Source organism: Vulpes lagopus, chromosome 4 (assembly GCF_018345385.1).
Source record: "Vulpes lagopus strain Blue_001 chromosome 4, ASM1834538v1, whole genome shotgun sequence".
NCBI lineage: Eukaryota > Metazoa > Chordata > Mammalia > Carnivora > Canidae > Vulpes > Vulpes lagopus.
This window is the reverse complement of record NC_054827.1, coordinates 46,953,333-46,976,842: the sequence shown is the minus strand read 5'-3', so window position 1 is coordinate 46,976,842 and position 23,510 is coordinate 46,953,333. Positions and strand designations below refer to the sequence as shown.

Here is a 23,510-nt window from a genome sequence, read left to right as displayed (position 1 = left end):
TTCAGAAATTCCAAGGGTGGGGTCAGCAATCTATAATAAACCATATCCCCCCACACCCCGGGAATTCTGACATTTGCTAAAGTTTTCGAATCACTGCTTTATATAATATGAATGTAAAAGGCACAGGGTTTTTGATTTATAGAACAAAGTGATTCTTAAAAGACCGAAGCAGCAAAAGGGAATAGGAAAGAAAGTCTATCATGTAAATTATGCATTGTTAGCTCAGAAACCATGTTCTTTCTAGATTAGGCCCAAGTATAACACTTAGTAACCTCTAGAGTAAGTAGCAGCATAAAGATGGTACCTTCCAGATGCTTCAGGAGAGCCCTACTGCTATTTCCATGAGCAGATATCAGAATGGTTTTGCCACTTAATACTTCGGGAGCAATCCTTTCATTCCAAAAGGGAAGGAGTCTCTCCAGAACATCCTTTAGGCTTTCAGATCGTGGCAGCTGATCCACAGGTATATCACACACCTTATACCTCCGGTCGTTATAGATTTCATGGTAATAAGGGTGAGATTCCTCAATGGGTGGTGGGGTCACATTGTAGCTTCTTCTCCAGAGCCTCACTTGTTCTTCACCGTGATTCAAAGCCATTTGCTCCCTGTTGAGACCGATCAAAGCTCCATAGTGACGTTCATTTAGACGCCAAGAGCTTTCCACTGGAACCCACTCCTGCCCCAGCTCTTCCAGGATCAGCCAGGCTGTGTGGATGGACCGATTGAGGATGGATGTGAATACAAGATCAAACTCGAAGTTTAGTGCTTTGAGTTGCTTTCCACAGTTCCGAGCTTCCTCCATTCCTTCACTGTTAAGTTTCTGATCCACCCAGCTACAAAAACGATTCTCTTTGTTCCAGGCACCCTCTCCATGTCTTAACATAATCAGTTTGTACTTGGCCATACTGATGGCTGAGCTTCCCTAGCACTTTTCAAATGGACCAATATTCAATGACAACAATACATCTAGAAAGAGAAGAAACAGAAAGTATGTTATATTCTTCCTTCAACGGACTACCTGGGAATGGAAGCACAAGTTTACAACAGTCAGTGTCTAAATGAAACTGGAGTCATTCCTTTGAACAGATTTGACATCAGGACGTCAGACGGCTTACACACTATGGCACATACAGGCATATTCAACAAATAATTAATTACAGGGAACCCAGTCAACTTTAATTTTCTGATGGCTAGACAGTATGTTAATTGCATGATGCAAAATAACAGAACAAATCATTCCTATGGCATGCTGCATTTCCGCCAGATAAAAAGGCAATCCATGCCCATAGAGGCCAGGGTTTAATAGAATGAGTTATAGATGTCTAAAAAGATTAGTAGAGCTGGGAACTCCCAGCTCCTAGCAGTTGACTCCAGGTTGAAGACATCCTCCTCACTTTGTTTTCCCTCTGGTGAAAAAAGAAATATTTACCAGTCTCACTTCATTATAGAAGTTATGGAACCATCATATTTATCCAGCATGTCAGTCACTAACCAGTGGCAACTAGCTCTTCAATGCGCTGGGCTGCACAAAGTATAAGAAAACCCAATGTTCAACATTCCAACACCACCAAAAGTGACTGAAAGCAACACGAACACCCAATACGGTACTCCCCAAAATAATCTCGCCTGCCTCAAGACAGAGCTTTCAGCAGGCATAAATCCATATGCAAAACAAGCTATCAACTGCTAGCAGCTAAGAGATGCAGGTCTTAGGAGTGAGAGGAAGCACGCTGATAAGGAGGCCTGCTCTCCTCCTCCCCAATCCTTAAACCAGCCACATCTCAGCACGAGACGAATCTGGGAAAGTGGGACAGACAATCTTAGGGTGTTTCTGAATTCCCAAAGGTAAGAGGCTGGCGCAAAGGTCTGCTGGGCTCACTCTGCACCCTGTAGAACCTGCGGCTCTGGTTGCCTTAGCCTGTCTTCACTCTCCTTGCAGCGGACACATGTAACGCTGACAAATGGGGCTCACTTCACTTGCCCAGTGCTCTCCATTTCCACCCCAGGGTTTTCCACACTGGGGAGTAAAAATGCTATGAACACTAGGGCCTGCTCTACCGCCATTCTTGATGGGTCCTATTAACTGGAGATTTTTCTGTCCCACTTAACCTATGATTCACCCAGTTACATAACAGTCAGTGACAAAGGTAACTGAAATCTGGGTAGCTGGTTTCTTCTTTAGTAATCCCTAGAGGTTCTGAAGGGGAAAAAGCACTTCAAATAAGGCTACATCTTAGTTCAGGAGAAGGCTAACTGAGGAACACCCGAGGGAGGAAGTGGATGGAGAGGTAAGCTGCAAGTACTTGAAAGACGAGGGTAGTTGGGTTTAGGGCCTCCCTTTCTTGTCAAGCATTAGCTCTGGAGCTTTCCTGCGTGAGAAGTGGGAAGCATCTGGAAGAGACCGGGCTCAGGCGAAAGCACTTCACAGAGCTGAGAAATTCTGGAGGGAGAGAGAGGCCTCTCCCCACCCTCAGCCCAGAGGGGCCTCAGGGTGGCAAAAGAACAGAGAATGGGATGAAAGACATCTGGGCAGTGTTTTTCTGTGTGATTCCTGGTGCCCACAGGCAGAATAATCATGAAGCTCGAGCTTCAAGTTCCTTCACTTGAACACACTCCTTCTAAGGCACTGAGAGAAATCAAATAAGGAATGCACGTGTGTGTGTGTGTGTGCACGCACATATGTGTGCACGTGTGTGTCTGTTTAATTTGCAAAAGAAAGACATTTTTGTATTGTTTTTTTTAAAAGAGCCCCAATTCACCAAATAGTAGAAGCTTCAGATCAATCAAAAACTAGATCCACCCCCTTGTAACATTTATTGTTTTGTTGCTGAAAAGAGAAGCCACCTCAACCCTTACTTTGTCTTGCCAAGCAAGAAGCCTCCTTATGCTTAATGAAGCCATTTTCCCTTCAAATGAAAAAGAGTATGACGGACAAATTCTGTAGGCAGAAGTACTCCTAGCTCTGGGAAACGAACAAGGGGCAGTGGAAGGGGAGGTGGGTGCGGGGATGGGGTGACTGGGTGACAGGCGATGAAGGGGGGCACTTGGCAGGGTGAGCACGGGGTGTTATGCTATATGTTGGCAAATCAAACTCCAATAAAAAATATACAAAAAAAAAAAAAAGAGCACTCCTCCATGGTCTTTGAGTATGAACTCTATAGAGAGCAAAATATAGAAATAACATCACGAACACCCAAGCACTTACTACCAAGCTTTGTATTATTTTAATCTGCTATATTTGCTTACTTTGTTTAAGAAATAAAACAGTTTCTCTGTTTTCAGCCACCACCACCCCCTCTCCAAAAACATATACTGGATCAGAGAAACAGTACTATAGCCACAGAGACTACACAGATACACACTCTTCCCTCACTCTGGCGTACAGGGTTGAATATAGGATAAGGTACCCGACCAGTGCATCTTGGGTAAACAAAGTTACTTCCTTCTCTCCTCCTTGCTGCTATCAACTGACTTCCTATTTAATTAACTGCTGACTATTTACACAGGAGATATTGAGGTTTAGAGTTTTCAATCTTTAAGATTTTAATCATCAAGGGACCTGGTATACCAAGTGTTTACCAACAAACACTCAAGGCAGTACAGTCTCATTTAAGGTTTAAGGCAGGGGCTGCAAACTCACATGTCCCAGTGGATCAGAAAGAGGTGAAGAGCAGTGATGCTGGGTCACAGGGGTGATGGGAACCGTGGACAACTGTAGGGAACACATGTGCTTCTCTGATGGATGCAACTCCCATGTAAATGGACAGAGCTTTTGTATAACCTGGTCTCATTCAAGTAAGGGTCCCATTCTCAGACCCTTTCTGGAGGACAAACAGAAGATGGGACCTCTCAAAGCAAACATGGGGGAGAATGCAAGCCTTCGAGTCAGACCACAGAGGACCTATGAACTTGGTTTTGTCTTTAGGGGAAATAAAATTTCTTCTTTAAAAATAAAAAAATTAAAAAACCCTAAAAATGGTCATTTCAGCTCCTCAAAGTTCATATAAAACTAAAAGGGGTAGTGACTACTGAGCTCCCCTGTTTCTCTGTGAGGCTCTGAGGAACTGGGGTTTCCGGATCTTCCAATTTTTAAAAGCACCAGAAATGTACATTTTTTATGTGAAATCTGGTATTAATACTGGTAACTAATTTAAATACATTTTTTAAATGTGAGCTAAACGAAATATGTCTGGAGGCTAGATTGAGTCTGCTAACCTAGAAATTGTGACTTACAAAGAAATCTCCAGGCTACAGATGAGGGAAGACACCAGCAGACCCCAGGTGATGGTCAGACCCTCTAACCTCCACATGTGCTGGGCTCCTTGTCCCTGAACCTCCTTCATGAAACCCTTGGCCAGTAGACTGCAGAGCCCTGTAATCAAACTTCCATTCAACTTTGGACCGTTCCCGGAATACTTCCGCAAGCTCGGAGCTTTAACCAAGCTGAAAATAAACTGAAAGCAAAACTACCTCTTCCAGGTAACTGCTTCTTCCTTTCATCAGGGGTCCGTGCCTCTGATCCTGGGACACAGGCAGTGTTGGGCAGGCTCCTGCTACCTCCCAGTCCTAACCAAATGCCTTCCACCTCCACCATCTTCTGGGAACAGTAGAAGCCTGGATTCTGAGAATCTGGCTATATTCATATGTAGCTCTTGTGCCCTCACTTATTAGTGGCAAACAGCCTGAAAAGTGAGCACCCTATTTAAAATCCTCAATCACTTCCTGTTGGTCTTAGGATAGAGTTAAAAATCCTTAACATGACCTGTAAGGCTTTGGTTTTCCTTTTTTCCCTTGAGCATGCCATGTTCTTTCTTGCTTCAGGACCTCTGCATACACTGTACCCTACCCAGAACCCTGATACAGCATCCCCTTCCCTCCACTGCCACTTTAGTCCCACCCAGCTTTAGGTAACTGCTAGCCATCCTTTAGATCAGCTGTATCCAACCAAAATATATGGGAAGCCACACATGTTATTTTAGATTTTTTAAAAGCCATATTAAAAAGGGGGAAATAAATAAATAAAATTAATTTTAATAATATATTTTATTAAACTTTATAGATTCAAAATATTATTTTAACATATGACCCATATAGAATACTTCATAGGGTATTTCACATTCTTTTTTTCATTTAGCCTTTGAAACTTGATGTATATTTTAGACTTAAAGCACATCTTGGGACACCTCGGTGGCTCAACAGTTGAGCGTCTGCCTTCAGCTCAGAGCATGATCTGAAGTCCCAGGATTGAGTCCTACATCGAGCTCCCCGCAGGGAACCTGCTTTTCCCTCTGCCTGTGTCTCTCCCTCTTTCTCTCTCTGTGTCTCTCATGAATAAATAAATTAAATCTTTAAAAAAAAAAAAAGTATATCTTGATTTGAACCAGCCTCATTTTAAAGGCTCAGGTGACCAGCGGCTACCATATTGATTGGAACACTTACAGCTTTAGTTTAAAGGTTATTTCCTCTAGGCCAATGGTTCTCAAACTTGAACATACATCAGAATCACCAAGAGAAGTAGTTACAACAGGTTGCTGGGCCTCACTTTCAAGGCCTAACTTGAGTAACCTCTGGGGCAGGCCTGTGGATCTGAGAATCTGTATTTCTCTCAAATTCCCAGGTGATGCCATGATACTGCTGGTTTGAGGTCTATGCTTTGAGAACCTTGGCTCTAGGCCGACCTCTCTGCCCTTCTTCTCACCCACTGGGAAGTGGTCAGTCCTGCTTGGTATATACTCTTAAAGCATCTTGCTCTACAACATCGGGTACAGTTGTGATGGATCACTTGTGATGGATTACCTGTTCAGCATCCATGTGCCCTGTTAGACTGTAAGCTGCATCACCGCAGGCCTTACTCACCCCTGTATCTCAAGAACCCAGCAAGACATTTGACACACACTGGGCACTTAGTAGGAAGGTGTTGACTGAACCAAAGTCAGTTCAACAGAAGTGATTACATTGTGCTAATGAGCCTAAGATTTGACAGTTTGGATGGTAACTGCCAAAGTAAAAACACTCAGTTGGCAGGCCTGAGGGGTTAGGAAGCCTTAATTCAAGAATTGTGTCATATTTAATGGCAAAGCCAGAGCCAATACAATCACCCGTCACACTTCTATATCCTTCACAGTTTAGTATATTCAATGAATGGCTATAATCTCCACAGAGAAAAGAGAGACTCCAACTGACATTACACTATATGTTAACTAACTAGAATTTAAATAAAAACTTGAAACAAACAAACAAAAAAAAACCCCAAAGAGCAAACAAACAAAACACATAGAGCCACTCAGGGGCAAACTGGAACTGCAATCCACATCTGCCTTCAATACCTGTGTTCTTTCTCCTCACCATGGAGACTTTAGAGTCTGGGTTTGAGTATCTAGGCTCACTTGGCTTCACTTCACAGGAGCATCTCCAGTTACAACTTGTCCTTCCAAACCCAAGCAGTCATTTCATAAAATACATACAAACAAGGTGAGTATAAATGAGGGATCAGCTTATGACTGCTCTAGAGAAAAACCTCAAGGCACAAAGACAAGTGGGCAATTTACAAAGAGATACCACACTACAAATATACACTCCCCACCCTCAAATTAAAAACTTTTTTTTTAAGTGAAGCTTTTGTGTGTGTGCTGTTTCTTGTGTTGTTTTCGGTAAAGCTCACCACCCTGGAGTTGGTTCTCAAGGCTCCTCATTTACCCCTTGGCAAGGGCTACCAGCACTTGAATTAAGCACTAATTTTAGTCATTGATTTACTTCATACCAAAAAGGGCCATACAGGTCACTGAATTAGTATACCCCAGGGTTTCTTCCTTTAAAAAAAAAATTATTTGTTTGTTTGTTTGTTTGTTTGTTTGTTTGTTTAGTTGAAAGAGACAGAAAAAGAGCAGGTGTGCATAACCCTGAGTTCATAACCTGAGCAGAAACCATTTAACCCACTGAGAAACCTAGGAACCCCAGGGTTTCTTCTTTCTTAAAGTCTGGTATTGCTCAAAGAAAAAATGTACTAAATGAACATATCTTTTTATATGACTTTGTGGCTCATCTTCTCATCCCTTCCTCTTTGCTGTTTCCATCTCCTCTGGCCATTATTTTTTTAGTCCTCTAACACCTAAAGTGGGCCTTGATCACTCTATTGAAATGGTCTCCCAAAAGACTATCAATTAGTTATTTCTTACTAAGTGAAGACCATCTTTTCTCAGGATTCACACCTCTTTGATCACTCTGAAACTGACTATTTCAATCTACGGGGAACAATTATTCTAAGATTTCAGTGCTGCAGTGCTCTCAACTCTTTTGTTGTTACATCCTGGTCTTGGGTCTCCGTATTTTCCTACCCACCACTAAGAGAACTATGATGATGAAGACAGCATATGATGTCATAGCAGCTAATATTCATGGAGGGCTCACCATGTGTTTGGGATTATTTGAATCCTCAACCACCATCTTGGGATCCCTGGGTGGCGCAGCGGTTTGGCGCCTGCCTTTGGCCCAGGGCGCGATCCTGGAGACCCGGGATCGAATCCCACATCGGGCTCCTGGTGCATGGAGCCTGCTTCTCCCTCTGCCTGTGTCTCTGCCTCTCTCTCTCTCTCTGTGACTATAATACATAAATAAAAATTTTAAAAAAAAATTAAAAAAAAACCACCATCTTATGGAGAAGGTTCAATGATTACTCTCATTTTACAGATGCAGAAATGTAGAAGGTAAGGTCGACTTGCCCAAGGTCGACACACATTGTAAATAGCAGGGCTGGAATTCAGTCTCAAGCAGGCTGGACCCCAAAGCCTATCCTTAGGCCTTGAACCACTCTGCTATACCACCATATTGACACCTAAGCCTCTGTCTTCAGTCCTTGGAAACATTTGGCACAACTTTATAAATGATTTATAAATTGACAGCCTCAAATATTCATTACTCTCCCCAGTCTGGTCAATGAATTCATTCTTTAAACATGTGTTTAAACTCCATTTAAACTCCACTTAAGCATGACATAACACAGGACTGTGAGGAGCATTGAATATAATATCGATTATGTCTTCAAAGAACTGATGGTAGAAAGGGATGTGTGTGTGTACCACTAAGGCAGAAAGTAATCCACACCATGAGAAAGCACTTCATCCATAAGGGAGATGAAAAAGGAGAGACTATTTCTGAGAAAGGTTTCATGGACATGGCACTATTTAAGCTGATTCGGAAAGGTGTTCAAGACTTAGATTTATAGAAAAAGGAAAAGGAATTCTAGCCTAAGGGAATAGTGAGTAGAGGCAAAAGAACAGGTATATAGAGAGAATGGTGACCCATTCAAACTGGCTGGAGTTACAGTATTTCTCGGTTTGCCTAGAGCCCTCTTGCTTTAGGCCTAGTTCCCCAACATAATTATTATACGGCCCCTTTCACACTTGAGTATCCCATTTGGAAAATTATATGATCCCTATCCTAAGTACAGGGTATATCAAGGGAGTAGCGAGAGGGAGCCTAGAAAGATAAGATTGAAGAATGGCTCCAGAAAGGCCTTGTGCAGAAGAAGATACGTTCTTCTGTAAGTATTGGGACGTCACTAAAGGTTTAATAATGTATATTTTAGGAGGATCATGCAACACCTACAAACACAGAATGAGATGGGGAAAATCACTGATATGAATACCTGAGAGGCTTTTGCAATGGTTCTGGTAACATGTAATGAAGACCTGGAACCAGGATAATGACTGCTGAGAGGAGATGAAGGAGGTGGATATGAAAGACACTACAGCTTAGCAGAGGTGTTGGCAACTTTTTCTGTAAAAGGCCAGATAGTAAAGTTTAGGCTCTGTGGGCTTTATTTTCTCTGTTGCAAATGCTCCATTCTGCCATTGTAGCTGAAAGCATCCACAGACAGCACATAAATGAATAAATGAAGCTTTTTTCCAGTAAAACTTTATGTATGGACACTGAAATTAGAATTTCATATCATTCTCATGCACGTGAAACAATGTCATTCTTTGATTTATTCCAACAGGTAAAAAAAAAAAAAAAATGGTAAGAACTATTCATAGCTTGTGGGTCATATAAAAACAGGTAGTAGACCAGAAGGCCTTAGTTTGCCAATCCCTGGCCTAGCTAATCTCCTCACATTTTGAACCTTTAAGTATCCTGTCGTGGGATAATCTCAGAATTATTAAATCACCTGATTTTATTCTTGGCCAGAACTACAAGTACCTTGAGTAATGGAATCCCATTCATAATTGTTTTTATTCCTCACAGAAGACAATACTGCACACATTCAAATCAGAGTTTACTTTTGCTTAATTGCTTTAATAATGGATTCACAGTAAAATTATAGAAGAAAGTATTTATGCTGTTAACCAACTTCAAAAAGATGTCATTTTGACATGCTTTATTTCTCTCAGACATCTTCATAAATTGTCACAGTGCTTCACACTTCAGGTGAGTGTACACTTGCTTGGGCATACAAACTGAGCAACTGGCTTAGCAGAAAAGAGACGTGATTCAAAGGAAACACACTATGAAAGTGACATTTTCAAAGATTTTTTGCTATATGTAGTATAGAAATACCATCCAAATTGCCTACAAATAAAAGATATTCTTTCCATAAGTGCCTCAATAAATCTGAAGTTATATGTTTTTAGAATTAGCACCCTTTCGGCAAGGCAGGGCTAGAGAAAGTAGGTAGGAGGAGACTGGTGTAAATACACAGCCCTGCATTTACTGAGGTTGCTTCTACAAATATTTCCAGTATCTCTAGGTAGTTTCAACAAACGCAGCATGATGATCTCGCCACTGCCTCCTACTCCTGCCCCTCATTAAACCATATAATTTTACTTTCCTTCCTCATCCTCCACCATAACTGAGGCTCATCCTGTCTTCCAAACTAATGCTCCTGAGACATTGCTACCTCCCTTCCTCAGGTGTTTGAAAAGTAATAATATCTAATATGCTAGTATGAAAACTCATGAACAAGTGAGGAAAATTATAGGATAAAGACCAGTCTAAAAACTTAGCTTCCAAAAACTGAGTAAGAAGTGTGATCAATGATATAATGTTGAAGTAACATAAAATAAGGGATACAGAGCCAGAGCTGCTTTGATCAAAAGCTTACCCTTAAATATTAGATATTCAAATGCTACCCTCAATGACCCAGATGTTTTCCCCAGTCCAAATCCTCATTGCATAGCTTTGAGCAACTCTTAATCTAACTCCATAGGAATCTAATTCTATAAAAGATAGGCTGGCTGTATTTGAGGATAGAAAAAAAGGTTACTCGTATTTCTGATAAATTAAAAAAAGGAACAGTTCCTAAGGGAAATGAAATCCAGAGCTCAGTTCCTTAAAGTCTTAACAAAATACTCTTTCCCCAAAATCAAGCTCAATATTAAAAGTTCAAACATGACTGTACCTAAAAGTACCCTGTGTTTCACCATCTATTTAACTTTTCCTAAAGCTTTACAGTAACTTTCCCATTTGTGCTCTAAGAACAGCTCTTTACCAGAAGCAAATGCTCTGACTTCCAGGTATTTTCCAGGCACTATAGTCCTGTCATTCTTTAACTTTACATCTACCAGCAGCCCTTACTGATCACTTGTTACCCCCGTAGCAAACCATAGCAGGTAGACCCTATTCACAGGGAGATCTATCTACATGTGTAATGAGATGAGTGTTCGCCTGGGGGACGTTGCTTGTTCCAGCCTGCATGGCATCACTGATGACAACCACTCATGACACCTCCTTCCTAACTTTGGTTACTTATTCCCCCAGGATAATAGCTTTTGTCAACACAAACTATTTCCACCAAACCCCAGGAGTTTGAAGTCAAGAAACTCAGACATTAGTCCCAGCTCTGCAAGTTATTGATAGTGTGATACTGATCAGGTGATTCAAACTTTCTGGACCTTGGGCTTCAAACTATCCATAAAGACCAGGATAATTGCTGTTCTCAAGGAACTATTAGGGAGACTAAATGAGATTATGGTGAAGCACTCTGCCAAAGAGTGAGAGGTAGCCCTGGGTGAAGGGAGCAGACTAATGAAAAGTTGCACAGGCCTCGGGGCCCTGAAAGTGATCTTACCTTGCTGGGGTATATGCAAAGTAAAAGCTGGGAATAAAGAAAAATGAAGATGAGGGTAAAGAGAAAAGGTTAAATTAGGTAGTGGGAGGAGAAATACAATCAAATGCAGTATGTGTTGGGGGTATGGGGAGTCGATGGTAAGATACAGCTCTAGAAGCATACCAAATGTTACGCAGTATACTACAATCCAAATGCTTTACTCAAGGGGCTAACATTTACTCTACATTTTATAGAATGTTTGCTTTTTCAGTATTTGTGGCCAAATTTCCTTGAAAACTTTATTATTAAGTAATACTTTGAGTCTTATTTCTCCATGTAAACATTCTCTCACACCAGATTTCATTCCGAGGATGTTCAAGAGACCATTGGTTCAAATATTTGTGTGTTCTCTCTTCTCTGAGCACCAGACCCACAAAGATGAAGGCACGGCTGAATGTAGATGTATCAGTCATTACTTAAAGTGAAATATGTCACTTAATCTCAACCAACTGTAGAAGGCAAAAGAGGAAGAGAGACTGGAAGATCTGCTCAAACACTAACCTCTGAGTTACCTCTGAGTGATGGAATAAAGCATGACATTTTCTGCCACATTATACCCTGTACAATGGTCATTCTGTACAAAGACCAAATTTTCTACAATGATCCACTGGGTTTGGCTTAAAGAGGAGCACAAAAGAACAAGTACTACCCTTTGTAGATGGGAACTTTTATTTGCTAACAGATTGGCCCAGAATTTACTGCTATGAGATTTTTTGCTTATTGTACTTGGGGTGGAAAATGTCTAATCATCTTTATTTTTAAAACGGATTTTTAACACATGCATGGGCCTCAGAAATAATCTACTGCAACATCCGCTTTTTTTAAAGATGCAAAAAATAAGCCAGAGGATTGAAATGATTTGTTGAAGATTACACAAATAGGAACAGCCTCAAGACTAAAACCTAGGTGTCCTGACTTCCAACTCAGAGCTCGGGACACTATGCCATTTTCTTGAATTACATTTCTCTAAAGTCCACTTCTGTGGGGATTAAAGAAGGCGGTGGTGATGAGCACCAGGTGATATATGCAAGTGTTGAGTCACTATATTGTATACAGGAAAGGGATATAACACTGCAGGTTAACTTACTAGCATTAAATATAAAAACTTAAAAGAAAGCCCACGCAGCATATGAGGTGCATCTATGTGGGAGGTGCTACAGGAAAACAAAGATGGATAAAACCTAGTTGCTGGCCTCGGGGGAGAGAGTTTTAAAACAAAGTACAAGCTGACGTGTGCTCTGCTTTCATGACAGAAAACCCTAGTACCTTAGGATTAAAGACACCAATTGATTTTTTTCCTCCAAAAAAACCTGTATTCGGTCCATGAACATTCTGGTACCACTGACAAGCTGTAAACCCTCCATGATTTGGCAGGGAGGCGGTGGGGGAAGAGGATCATAGTGAGTTAGCCGACAACCAATTATCCTTTAACTTTACTTTTTCAAAGTAACTGTGAACTTTACTTCCATTATGCCTCTCGTTGGCCCTCTCTAGTAATGTAGCCCCCTCATCCCTTTGAAACGGAGGAGCAATAGACTTTTTTTTTTTAATTTTAATTTCTAGTGGGTCTAAGAACCTGTGATTTAGGTCGATTTGAGAGCTACATGAAACCAGTGCAGAAAGTCATCTCTTTCTCCTTCCCTGAATTCGAGGGTTTTTTTTTTTCCTATCTACTTAGACTTTTAGGGGTAGGTCTGCCATCGCCCTAAACACAGTGGGGGTGGCCCTGAAAGCATCGGGAGCTGGTTTCCAGGACCCCCACTACTGAAGGGGCTCTGCTACACTGTGCCTCAAACGTCCAGGAGAGATGGGCTCATCACTCCCTCCAACTCCTGTGTATTCTTGCCGTCAAGACACCCCGACCGAGGCGAAGTCCTCCCTGCAGCTGACAGATCTGGGAGTCCCGGGAAGGCTCATCGTGAGAGAGGGACCTGAGAGGGGCCTGGAGGGTGGACGTGAGGGTAGGGGCTCGAGGGGCGGGCGGGCGGGCGAGCGAGCACCGGGTTCCCTCCAAAGAGGGAATCGGGGGAGTAAAGAACTGGCCTCCCCGCAATCCAAGTGAAAACACCCCGTCATTTAAAACCGGAAGGGTTTGCAACAGCAAAATCCTAAAACAAGACCACTCACCTGCAAGGAGGCCAGCACCAGCAGCAGCAGCAGCCCCACCAGCACCAGCAACAGCCGCCGCTCCTCGGAGCCGCGGAGCAACCAGCTCCACCTACAACTCATCACTGCCGCGGGCATCAACGCTCTTTTCTAGCTCTCGAGTCAGAAGGGGGTAGGTCCCAGCGCTCTTCCTATTGGAGGGTCGAGCTGTCACTCACGTGAGGCCCCACCCCACTCCCCAGGAACCGGTCGGGGGCTTTTCCGTTTCCCAAATCCCCGGGGTAGCAAGCGAGGCTCTGATTGGCTCTCTGAGAAGACGAGCACACGCCACAACCAGTAAGGAGCTGATTTCGACGCCGGTGGGCGGGCTTAGGCCTGGGGAAGTAGAAAAAATAATAAATACATAAGTAAACAAATAAATAAAGCCGGGAGCGTCACCCGGGCAATGGAGGAACCAGAGGCGCGGGGAACGTTGTTGCTGATGAAGCGCGAGGAAAGCGTTTGGGTCGCAGAGGAAATACCTGCCAGCGTAGAGACGTGTCCGCGGAACCCAGGAAGTGATGAGGTGATGATGCTTCTTTTACTCTGCGGAAAGTTCAGCCTGGGACTGAGGGTGCGAGTCCCCGCAGACGGAAGCTCCTGCTTTCCTCCTGGTTGTCAGGTCTCAAATCGTGATGAAAGCAAAAGCCTTAAAAAAAATAAATAAATAAATAAGGGGATCCCTGGGTGGCGCAGCGGTTTGGCGCCTGCCTTTGGCCCAGGGCGCGATCCTGGAGACCCGGGATCGAATCCCACATCGGGCTCCCTGCTTCTCCCTCTGCCTGTGTCTCTGCCTCTCTCTCTCTCCCTGTGTGACTATCATAAATTAAAAAATAAAAAAAAATTTAAAAAGCCTTTAGAGGGTACCCGGCCAGGGGGCAATGGTGGAGCATCTTCCTTTGGTCCAGGGCGTGACCCCGGAGACCTGGGATGGAGGCCCGCATAGGGCTCCCTGCACAGAGCCTGCTTCTCCCTCTGCCTGCGTCTCTGCCTCCCTCTCTCTCTCTGTGTGTGTCTCAATAATAAATAAAATCTTGAAAAAATACAACAGAAGCCTTTAAAGTGCCCGCGTTGTTGGCAGTAACCCATCCCCCCACCCTTCTCTTAGTACTTGTAGAAGGACACCCCCCCCCCCCCCCACTTAGGCAATCCCCTGACACTATTTTGGTTGGGGAAGAAAAGTGATCAGCTGAACGCAGGAAAAGCTTAGAGAACCATTCAAGAGGGAGGAGGGAGTGGAATGAGGAGTAGAATCATCGACGTGGGGGCCGCAGTTCCTCAACAAGAGAAACCATGAAAATACTCAAAGCCTGTCACAAGGCCCTTGAAGCACCGAAGTGGGCTTCAGCTGCCCCACGACGCTTGGAAGCAAGGGTCCAAACTCTTTGGTGGGCGAGAGAGATAAGAAATGGTCTGTTCGTCCAACCACATGGGAAACTGCCCTTCTTGATTTCTAGAAGCCGTCCTACCTAGCGTTTAGTGTCCTCTTTGGGTTTGTTTTTTGGTTTTGGTTTTTTTCCTGTTCTCTCCTCTAACAAGTTGGGTAGGTTTGTGACCGCCAGGCATAAACACAGATTGAACATGATTTTTGAAAAAATATAATCTTTGCAGGTTTTAAACTGTGTTGAATTCATTAGCATTGCGGTGTTTGTAGTGAATCTTGCATCCCATTTGTCTGTCTTTCAGTGTGGCAGTGGGTCCCGGGATATCGAAGAACACACCTTCAGCCTCTGGGAGAACACACATCCAAGGCCTGACGAGCCCCAGCAGGTGATGGGTCCCACCTAGTGAGAGTTGGAACTTTTAACTTGCACAAGATGGACCAGATTTGAGTCAGAGAAGCTAGAGGAGGCTGCTTCCAGTCTTGACTCCCAGGGATGCAGCTTCCAAATCCTGTACTCTTACTCACTTGTCTTTCCTCTTCTGCATATCAGATGGGGACATTGTGAGGGGGAAGTTTTTCTACTGTGGTGTAACATCAAAGGTCCCTCCTTGAGGATGAAGACAACCATTCATTCACATGTGTCAGAGCCTTAGAGCATTTGACATTTAGGGATACTTAACATAGGACTTAAGGGCACCTGTTCATTGGATTTGGTTTTACTGTTGCAGTTACCCATGGAATGCAAGCTTGTCACATAGAACATTAATATCAAACATCACCTGCCTTTTATTTTATTTTAAGATTTATTTATTTATTCATGAGAGACACAGAGAGAGAGAGGCAGAGACACAGGCAGAGGGAGAAGCAGGCTCCCTGCAGGGAGCCCCGACGTGCGACTCGAACCCAGGACTCTGGGGTCACACCCTGGGCTGAAGGCAGATGCTCAACTGCTGAGCCACCCGGGCGTCCCTATCACCTGCCTTTTAGAATCTCATTGTACAGGTGAGCAATCTGAAGTTTAAGAGATTTATTTGCAATTACCCTAGTTGGTTAGGAACAGACCTGTGACAAGGATCCAAGGTTGCCAATTCATGATTCTGAGAAAATGTTTCCTCTTCCACTGCCTCCCTCTACACAAACCCCCCCCCCCCGAAAAAAAGCAATTTTTTTTTAATCAAGATTACTAATGTTAAAATTAACTTCCATTAAAGCCAGTCAGGAGAAATTTAATTCCGATATAGCAAGCAGTATAGATATGAAAATAACTCAGTGGCTCAGTTCACTGCTTTACTGCCGGCAACTTTTGGCAGAGTCCCACTTTCATCTGAACAAGAAACGAAAATGCAGTAAATTATTATAGCCATATTGAGCCCCTAGCCATCGAGGTAGGGTTGAACTGGTTCAACAAGCACCAAAAATCATCCACTGACCTAGGCCATTCTGCCTTTTTCTTTCCTGGCAGGGTATTGGTTCCCTCCCCCACCCACCCCCTCCCACCCACAAACTCCAGAATTCTATGGTCCTGCATCCAATGTACCAAACTGTCTCGTTGTCTTAACAGTGTCAGGTCACATAATAATCTGGTTGTTTGCTGCCAGTATCTAGTGTCCCACCACACCCTGCCTTCTTCAGAGTCAGATTAAAATCTGCCATGCATCATCCAGGATAGTAGGCTTCTGTTTGGCTCCCACCATTGCCCTACTAAGGACAGGTCTAAGCACTGCTCTCAGGGATCAGTCATGTAGACCCACAGAAGGGACTTTAAAGCCATCTGTCCCTTCATTTCTTTAGAGAAAATGTATCTCGCTGAGTAAAGGGAGGAATAACAGGCAATTTTGAAATAGTTTTGCAACCTGTGAGGTGCCTGACGTCAGCCATTTTCCAGCCCTGGGACCTTCACCGCAGCCTCTGTCTTTAGCCATGATGGATTAAGCCCCAAGTGACTGACGTGAAAATTCAATGCAATAATACACTGTCTACCTGGCACACAAAAAGAGTTCAATAAATGGTAGTTATTCTTAACAATCGCAGTCATGATAAATGTAAAGTGTGGGGATCCCTGGGTGGCTCAGGGGTTTAGCGTCTGCCTTCTGCCCAGGGCCTGATCCTGGGGTCCCAGGATCAAGTCCCACGTTGGGCTCCCTTCATGGAGCCTGCTTCTTCCTCTGCCTGTGTCTCTGGCTCTCTCTCTCTCTGTCTCTCATGAGTGAATAAATAAAATCTTAAAAAAAATAATAGTAAAATGTTCTAACTACTTAGAAGTACTCTTCTTCTAAGAACTCAAGAGAGTTTGGGCCTTGTGCTTCCCCCCTACCCCCCTTTCCTGCTCTCAAGCAGAGACCTGGGCTCCTGCAGAGGATACAGGAAGTGACTGTCTGAAGGCAAATGTGGAGAAGGTGTGGAGCCACTGGCTGGGCCAGGAGTCACCGGTATTGGGAAGTCTGAACAATGTGCGACTTCCCTATTCTAAGTCTCGACATTGAGCATCTTTGGGCAGAGATGGAGCTAGGTTGATCCCCCCTCCCGCCCCCCCACATTCAATTCAGGGTGGGTGGAGACCCAAAAATCTTTGAAGTGTGGGACAAGGGAGAAAGGGAGGAAACCTGTAGAAAATCCAGAGGCACCTTGCCCCTATACAAATTCTTTACCTCACTGCTGAGGAAAAGGCCACGTTTCTTTAAATGCTTGTTTTTCTGTGGTGAAGAATAGAGTAGTCACAATTTCTGCCCAGTGGAGTTGTTGTTTAAATACTGTATCATATTTACGTATTATAACCCTATATTGAAAAATATTACATTTATCATATAAGGTTTAGAAAAGAAAAAATAGGGGATGCCTGGGTCACTCAGTCAGTTATGCATCTGCCTTCAGCTCAGGTCAGGATCCCAAGGATCAAGGCCTGTGTTGGACCTCCTGCTCAGCAGGGAGTCTGCTTCTCCCTCTCCCTCTGCCCCTCTCCCCCTGCTTGTACTCTCTCGTTCTCTCTCTCTCAAGTTAATAAATAAAATATTAAAAGAAAAGAAAAGTGTTAGGGATTTAGATGGGCCTCTTCTTTCCCCAAATGACAGGGTGCTCTAGTAATGTTTTTTGAACCAAAGGGACTGCCTGCTAGCCAAGGTTCCTTTTTGACAAGGCTGATAAAGGTGGCCAGGAATTTTTTTGTGTCAGGTATTGCAGAGCCTGAGGGCTGAAGCCCTGTAAGCCTGAAAGCTCTGGAAGGGTTGCCCTTTTACCCTTGCTGTCCTCAGGGTTTCCTGTTCTTTAATCTGAAGAAAAGGAGTTTAAGTAACAGAAAATTGGGGGAGGAGGTGGAAGTCAGAACCTCCATGAATAGAACCTCACCACACTCCTGTCATTTGTGTGTCCATTCTATAGATGAGGAAAGTAAGGCTCAGAGGGAGAATTTGTCCAAGCTTGCGCAGCTAGTTAGAGAAGTAGAGGTTGATTCCTATGCTTTGTTCTGAAATGTAGACTCTTCCCACCATGCTTCCCACTGTTCCTAAAAGCTGATGGATATAACTTCATTCTTTTTTTTTTTTCTGTGAGGAATTTATTGTCAGTTTTCTAGGATTTCTAGTCCCTCCCCCCCCCCCCAAAAAAAAATACAAGCAAAAAATCCCCTTCTGACTGGCCGAGAATTCCTTCTGTCAGTAGATTTTCCTAGTTGTCTCATTCTCTGCCAAAAGAATATATCGTCAGGGTTTTTTCTAGATTTTATTTATTTTAGAGAGAGGAAGAAAGCGAGAGTGAGCGCAAGCAGGGGGGGTGGGTTGGGCCGAGGGAGAGGGACACGCTAACTCTGTACTGAGCCTGATATGCATAGGGCTCAATCCCAGGAGCCTGAGATCATGACCTGAGGAGAAACGAAGAGTTGGATGCTTAACCAACTGAACCACCCAAGGGTCCCGTCTTCGGTTTTTGATGAACTGTCAGATGACTTAGGTTTTTTCCTACATATTGCTTATTTTCTTACAGGAGTGACCTTACTATATACATTGGAAGGTCAGAGTCATAGAAGGAAGGTCTTAAAACCCCACGACAATTTAACAACATTACACATAGTTCCCTTAGCTTTTGGGATTTATGAAGTATGACTGTGCATGTGGTTGTGTATGTATGTCTGTGTGTATATATATATATTTGTGTATGTATATGTACGACATGAAATGTGACTCAAAGTATGATATATATGACATGAAGTATATATATAGCAATAAGTCTGTTTTTCTGGTTTGACTCATAAACTGTCTCTGGAGGAAATTCTAAAAAAAAGGTTTTCCAGAATTGTTTAGAGCCATGAAGCATTCTTGAAATGGGTGTATAGCATCCCGATATGACACTTTGAAGCCAGTAACACTTATTTGGAAGTGTAATTTCTAGAACATTTTGTTAAACTCTTTTTTTTTAAATTTTATTTATTTATCCATGAGAAACAGAGAGAGAGAGAGAGAGAGAAAGAAGCAGAGAGGCAGAGGGAGAAGCAGGCTCCATGCAGGAAGCCCGACACAGGACTCGATCCCGGGACTCACGCCCTGGGTCGAAGGCAGCGCTAAATCCCTGAGCCACCTGGACTGCCCTTAAAGTCTCTTTACACAATCGAATCAAAATCAGTTTCAATCAAGGGTACATGTTCTAAAATACTTTTTTCCATTTCCCCTTTCCTCCATACACACTATCAACACCCTAACCCAAGCTACCATCACCTCTGGCCTGGAATTTCTCAGTAGACTTCTAACCAAATTTTCCTGGATCCACTGCTCTCTTTTAGGCAGCCAAGGTGATATTGATAGAATATCTTTGTAGTCATATGACAACTAACCTCCCAGCCCCTCCAGCTTAAAACACTGAAATGGTAAATAAATCTTTTTTAAAAAGAGGGGGGCGCCTGGGTGGCTCAGTCCATTAAGCTTCTGGCTCTTCATTTTGGTTCAGGTCATGATATTGGCATCATGGGATTGAGCTCTGTACTCAGTGTGGAGTCTGATTGAATTTCTCTCTCTCCCTCTCCCTTCTAAAATAAATAAGTAAATCTTTAAAATAAATAAAAAACACTGCAGTGGTTTCCCATTGCTCCTAATATTGGCCTTCCTTCTTCCTCTGTATAGCCACCAGGCCTTTGTGTATGCACTTTGCCTCCCTAGAACCCTGTTTCCTCCCAAGTTAAAGCACAGAACAATAATCCAAGTTTCCCAACTCCCAGGCTGACTGTCTATAATGCAGGTATATTACTGGGGACTAATAATTATCCAGCAGGAAGAAAATATGATTTGGAGGTTCAAAATAAGGGTAAGAGTGTGGGCTTTGGAGCCAGTCAGCCTGAGTTCCAATCCTGGCTCTGTTCTGTACTAACCGTGTAAACTTGGGCAACTTGTTTAGCATCCTTGCTTTATTTCTTCTGTTGTATCATGAGCAGTAAAGGTACCTACCTTACACAGTTGTATTATCTAAATAAATTAACACATGGAAAGGAGCTCAATAAATGTTCACTTTAGGAAGTCTCCACGATAGATTAAGGACCCTCTCTCTAAAATAAATATTCTTAGGTAAAGAATAAAATCAACCTTGTTGATATTCTCTTGTTTTCTTGGAGAAAAACAGACACAGCAAACAACTGGCAGGCCCTCCTAGGGCAGGGAAAGGCTGGTCCCAGCAGATAAGCCTTCAGGGACCGTACTACATAGGGGAAGGCATACGATTACTAATTGAAAACAAGTCCCAGGCCTTAGATGCTAGTGCGTTGAGATAACATGAAGCCTAGGGGTTTTTAAAAATACAGAGTGAGGGGAAATACTAAAGAAATCTAGAATGGTATTTTTTAAAAAATCACAACAGCAAACAAAAGACAATCTATTTACAAAGGAAATGACCATAAGCTTCTACACCAAGCCTTGTTACGGAAAATATCTTCTCCTTGTGTAATAGTCATGTTTGAAGCCACCTGAAGTCCCAGAATTTCCTAACAGAATGCTTTCTGGTGTCACTTCTCTCGCTACTTCTAAATGCTGTTTGTGTCCAGAGAGAAGATATTTTTACCTGTAGGTCTGTGGCTCCAACATGAGTGACACTAAGCTTTTCACATATCCTATCTAAATCTTCACAGAATCTTTACTAATTAAATTTAGAAAATAGCTTGACTGGCTCCATTTATCATAGAATTTTCAAACACAGAATAATGAGAATAAGCAATCTGTTACCAGTCTTGTGACCATGGGCCAGAACCAACAATTGATTTATAAGGTGAGTAATGGCAAAGGCACCAATGCTGATGATTCTTGCCTTGCTGAATGACGTGCTGAAACTCAGATTATTGTGATCCAGGATTACTCAGTGACAGTTGAAGCAGAAGACTGCAGTGCCAAGTGACCTACATTTCTTCACCTTTGGAGCTCTAAGCAAGTATGTAAAGGCCAGACATCTATATCTTGCTAAAACTTCCCTCATGTTGAAAAGTTCGGTTTGTTTTTAGGTTTTTGGTTTTTTTTAGAGAGAGAGAAAGTGCTCGTGAGAGAGTGGGACAGGGTGGGTGGAGGAAAAGGGCAGAGAGGAAGAGAAAGAGAGAATCCTAAGCAAGCTCCACGCCCAGCATAGAGCTCTATTGGACTGTCCCACAACCCTGAGATCATGACCTGAGCCAAAATCAGGAGTCAGATGTTCAACCAACTGAGCCACCCAGGCACCCCTCTGAAAAGTATTTTTAAGGCAAATAGGAAAGAACCTGTGTTCTCAGCTCGAAGCCCAATTATATTAGACAAAATATTAATAAAGACCAACTTTTAACAGAAAATTATGGAAAAAGTTATATTTTTATCTCCAAAAAGGTTAAATTTAATATATATATAATATATTATATTAGACATATAATATATAAATATATAATATATATTCCTCTTTGCTTAAACTCATATATTGCCTTATGCTTTGTACCATCTCTACCCTTTCTAAAAATGGAGGAGAAAGAAAAGCAAAAATGAAAAAATAGTAAAATCTTCAGAAATGCATGGCATCTGGTCTCAACCAGCCGATCAAACCCAAAACCAACCAATTATTCATTAAATGTCTGCTAACATTGAAGAAATTGTGGTAGGAATTTTGAATAAATTGAGTTAGCAATAGTTTTAGTGCCTACCATGAACTGTGCTAGGAGCAAGAAATATAAGTGAAACATTTCCCTTGTCCTTAAGGCCTGTGCATGGCACAATAGGAAAGAGACCCAACTCATGAATTGCTGAGTACAGCCCAACAAAATGAATGCCAGTGCAATTATTGAGGTGTTTTGGTGGAAGGCTAGGAGATACTTAAATGTGTGCACGGGAAGTTCCGGGGGTGCAAAGAAATTGGCGGTTGTCCCGAGTTCCCTGCAGTCTATAATTGCTCCTCAGTCATTCCTTATCTTTCACAACCTTGGTATTTTTTAAGAATACAGATAATTTTGTCAGATGTCTCTGAGTTTGAGTTTGCCCAATGTTTTCTCACAATTGACCTAAGGAGGTAGATGCATGTTAGGTGAGAATACCCCAAATACCATGTTCTTACTGTGTCCTATCACAGGGTTCATGATGTTCACATATCTTATTATTGGTGGAATTAAGCTTGATCACTTGGTATAAGGTGGTTTCTACGAAGTTTATCCACTTAAAATTACTGAATTTCCCTTTGTAATTAATAAATATCTTGGGGAAGATATTTTTAAATGATGCAAACTTTATTTCTCCACAAACTTTGACTTACTAATTTTGTCATCTATTGAGGGAGCTTGTCTGTAAGCCTTATTATTGTGGCATTACTATATTGTGGTAATTTTATATTTTTCTCTTTCTTTTTGCATTTATTCACTCAAATTCAAATTCAAATAAAGAAGAGCTGTCTAGTCCCCCCCACTTACTTATTTAATTAATTATTTTTATCAGTATGGACTCATGGATATTTATTATATTTATGGAGTAGTATATAACATTATGACTGTTTATTTTGCTGCTCAAATTGTTCCAGCTCTGGCCCTTAAGAGCTAGTTCAGTTTATCCCCTGCTTGTGTTTTGTTTTGGAGCATGTTCTTACTTTTTGATGCCACAAGATTCTCCAGGTTAATCTCACATATTAGCTGTCCTGGCTCTGGACTCAACTATTTCTCTGAGGAACTCTGGTTCCTTATGTTAGAGTGGTGTTTGGAAACCAGGATCAGAGCACAAGATGTGAAATTGGCTAAAATTTCTGACAATTTCAAGTTGATGAAAATTCAGAGTAACTTGAATTCACATGCTTATGGGAATTGGTACAATCAGCTTGGCAAACAATCTGGCATTAGCTAGTAAAGCTGTAGGTATTGCATTCCATGAACTGGTAACTCCACTGGAAAAACTTGCCCATGTGCAACAGGAGTCTGCACAGCTTTGTTCAGAATGGCACAAAACTGAAATAACCCAAATGCCCATCAGTAGGAAAAAAGGTAAATAAAGTGTGGTATATTCACAAAATGAAATACTCTAAAGCAATGGAAATGAACTTACAGCTACATACATGAACATGCATGAATCTCAGACACACTGTATTGCATAAAAATGAATACATGCAGCATGATTCCATTTACTTAAACTCCATCAAAGTGCAAAATGAAACATTTGTAGGGATGCACAAGTGATAAGATGATAAAACTAGGAAGAAAGGGGAATGATAACTAGGAAATCCAGGATAGTAGTTACAGGTAGGGGATGGGATGCAGTGGGCTTGGTAATACCATCTTTCTTAGGCTGCCAGATGGGTTAGTGGACTCTCATTTTACTTAGGCAGGCATATCTATGTATGAAATATTGCATAATGGAGGGAGGTGGATCTGGAGGTAGAAAAAAGAAAAGAAAAGAAGGGATAGAAGAAGAAAGACAGTG

At 42.4% G+C, this 23,510-nt stretch overlaps 1 protein-coding gene across 1 annotated transcript in view; it reads right to left on the bottom strand.

Annotated features, from left to right (window-relative positions):
- BPGM (bisphosphoglycerate mutase) overlaps positions 1-13,933 on the bottom strand; it is a 33,831-nt gene extending 19,898 nt beyond the window's left edge. Inside the window, exons 1-3 of the mRNA XM_041752665.1 lie at positions 13,730-13,933; positions 13,230-13,583; positions 305-967 (exon numbers count right to left, since the gene is read on the bottom strand). Of these exons, the coding sequence (XP_041608599.1) occupies positions 305-905 (601 nt within the window). The 5' untranslated portion in view covers positions 906-967; positions 13,230-13,583; positions 13,730-13,933. The remainder of the gene's footprint in view (positions 1-304; positions 968-13,229; positions 13,584-13,729) is intronic.
- Positions 13,934-23,510: the final 9,577 nt, after the last annotated feature.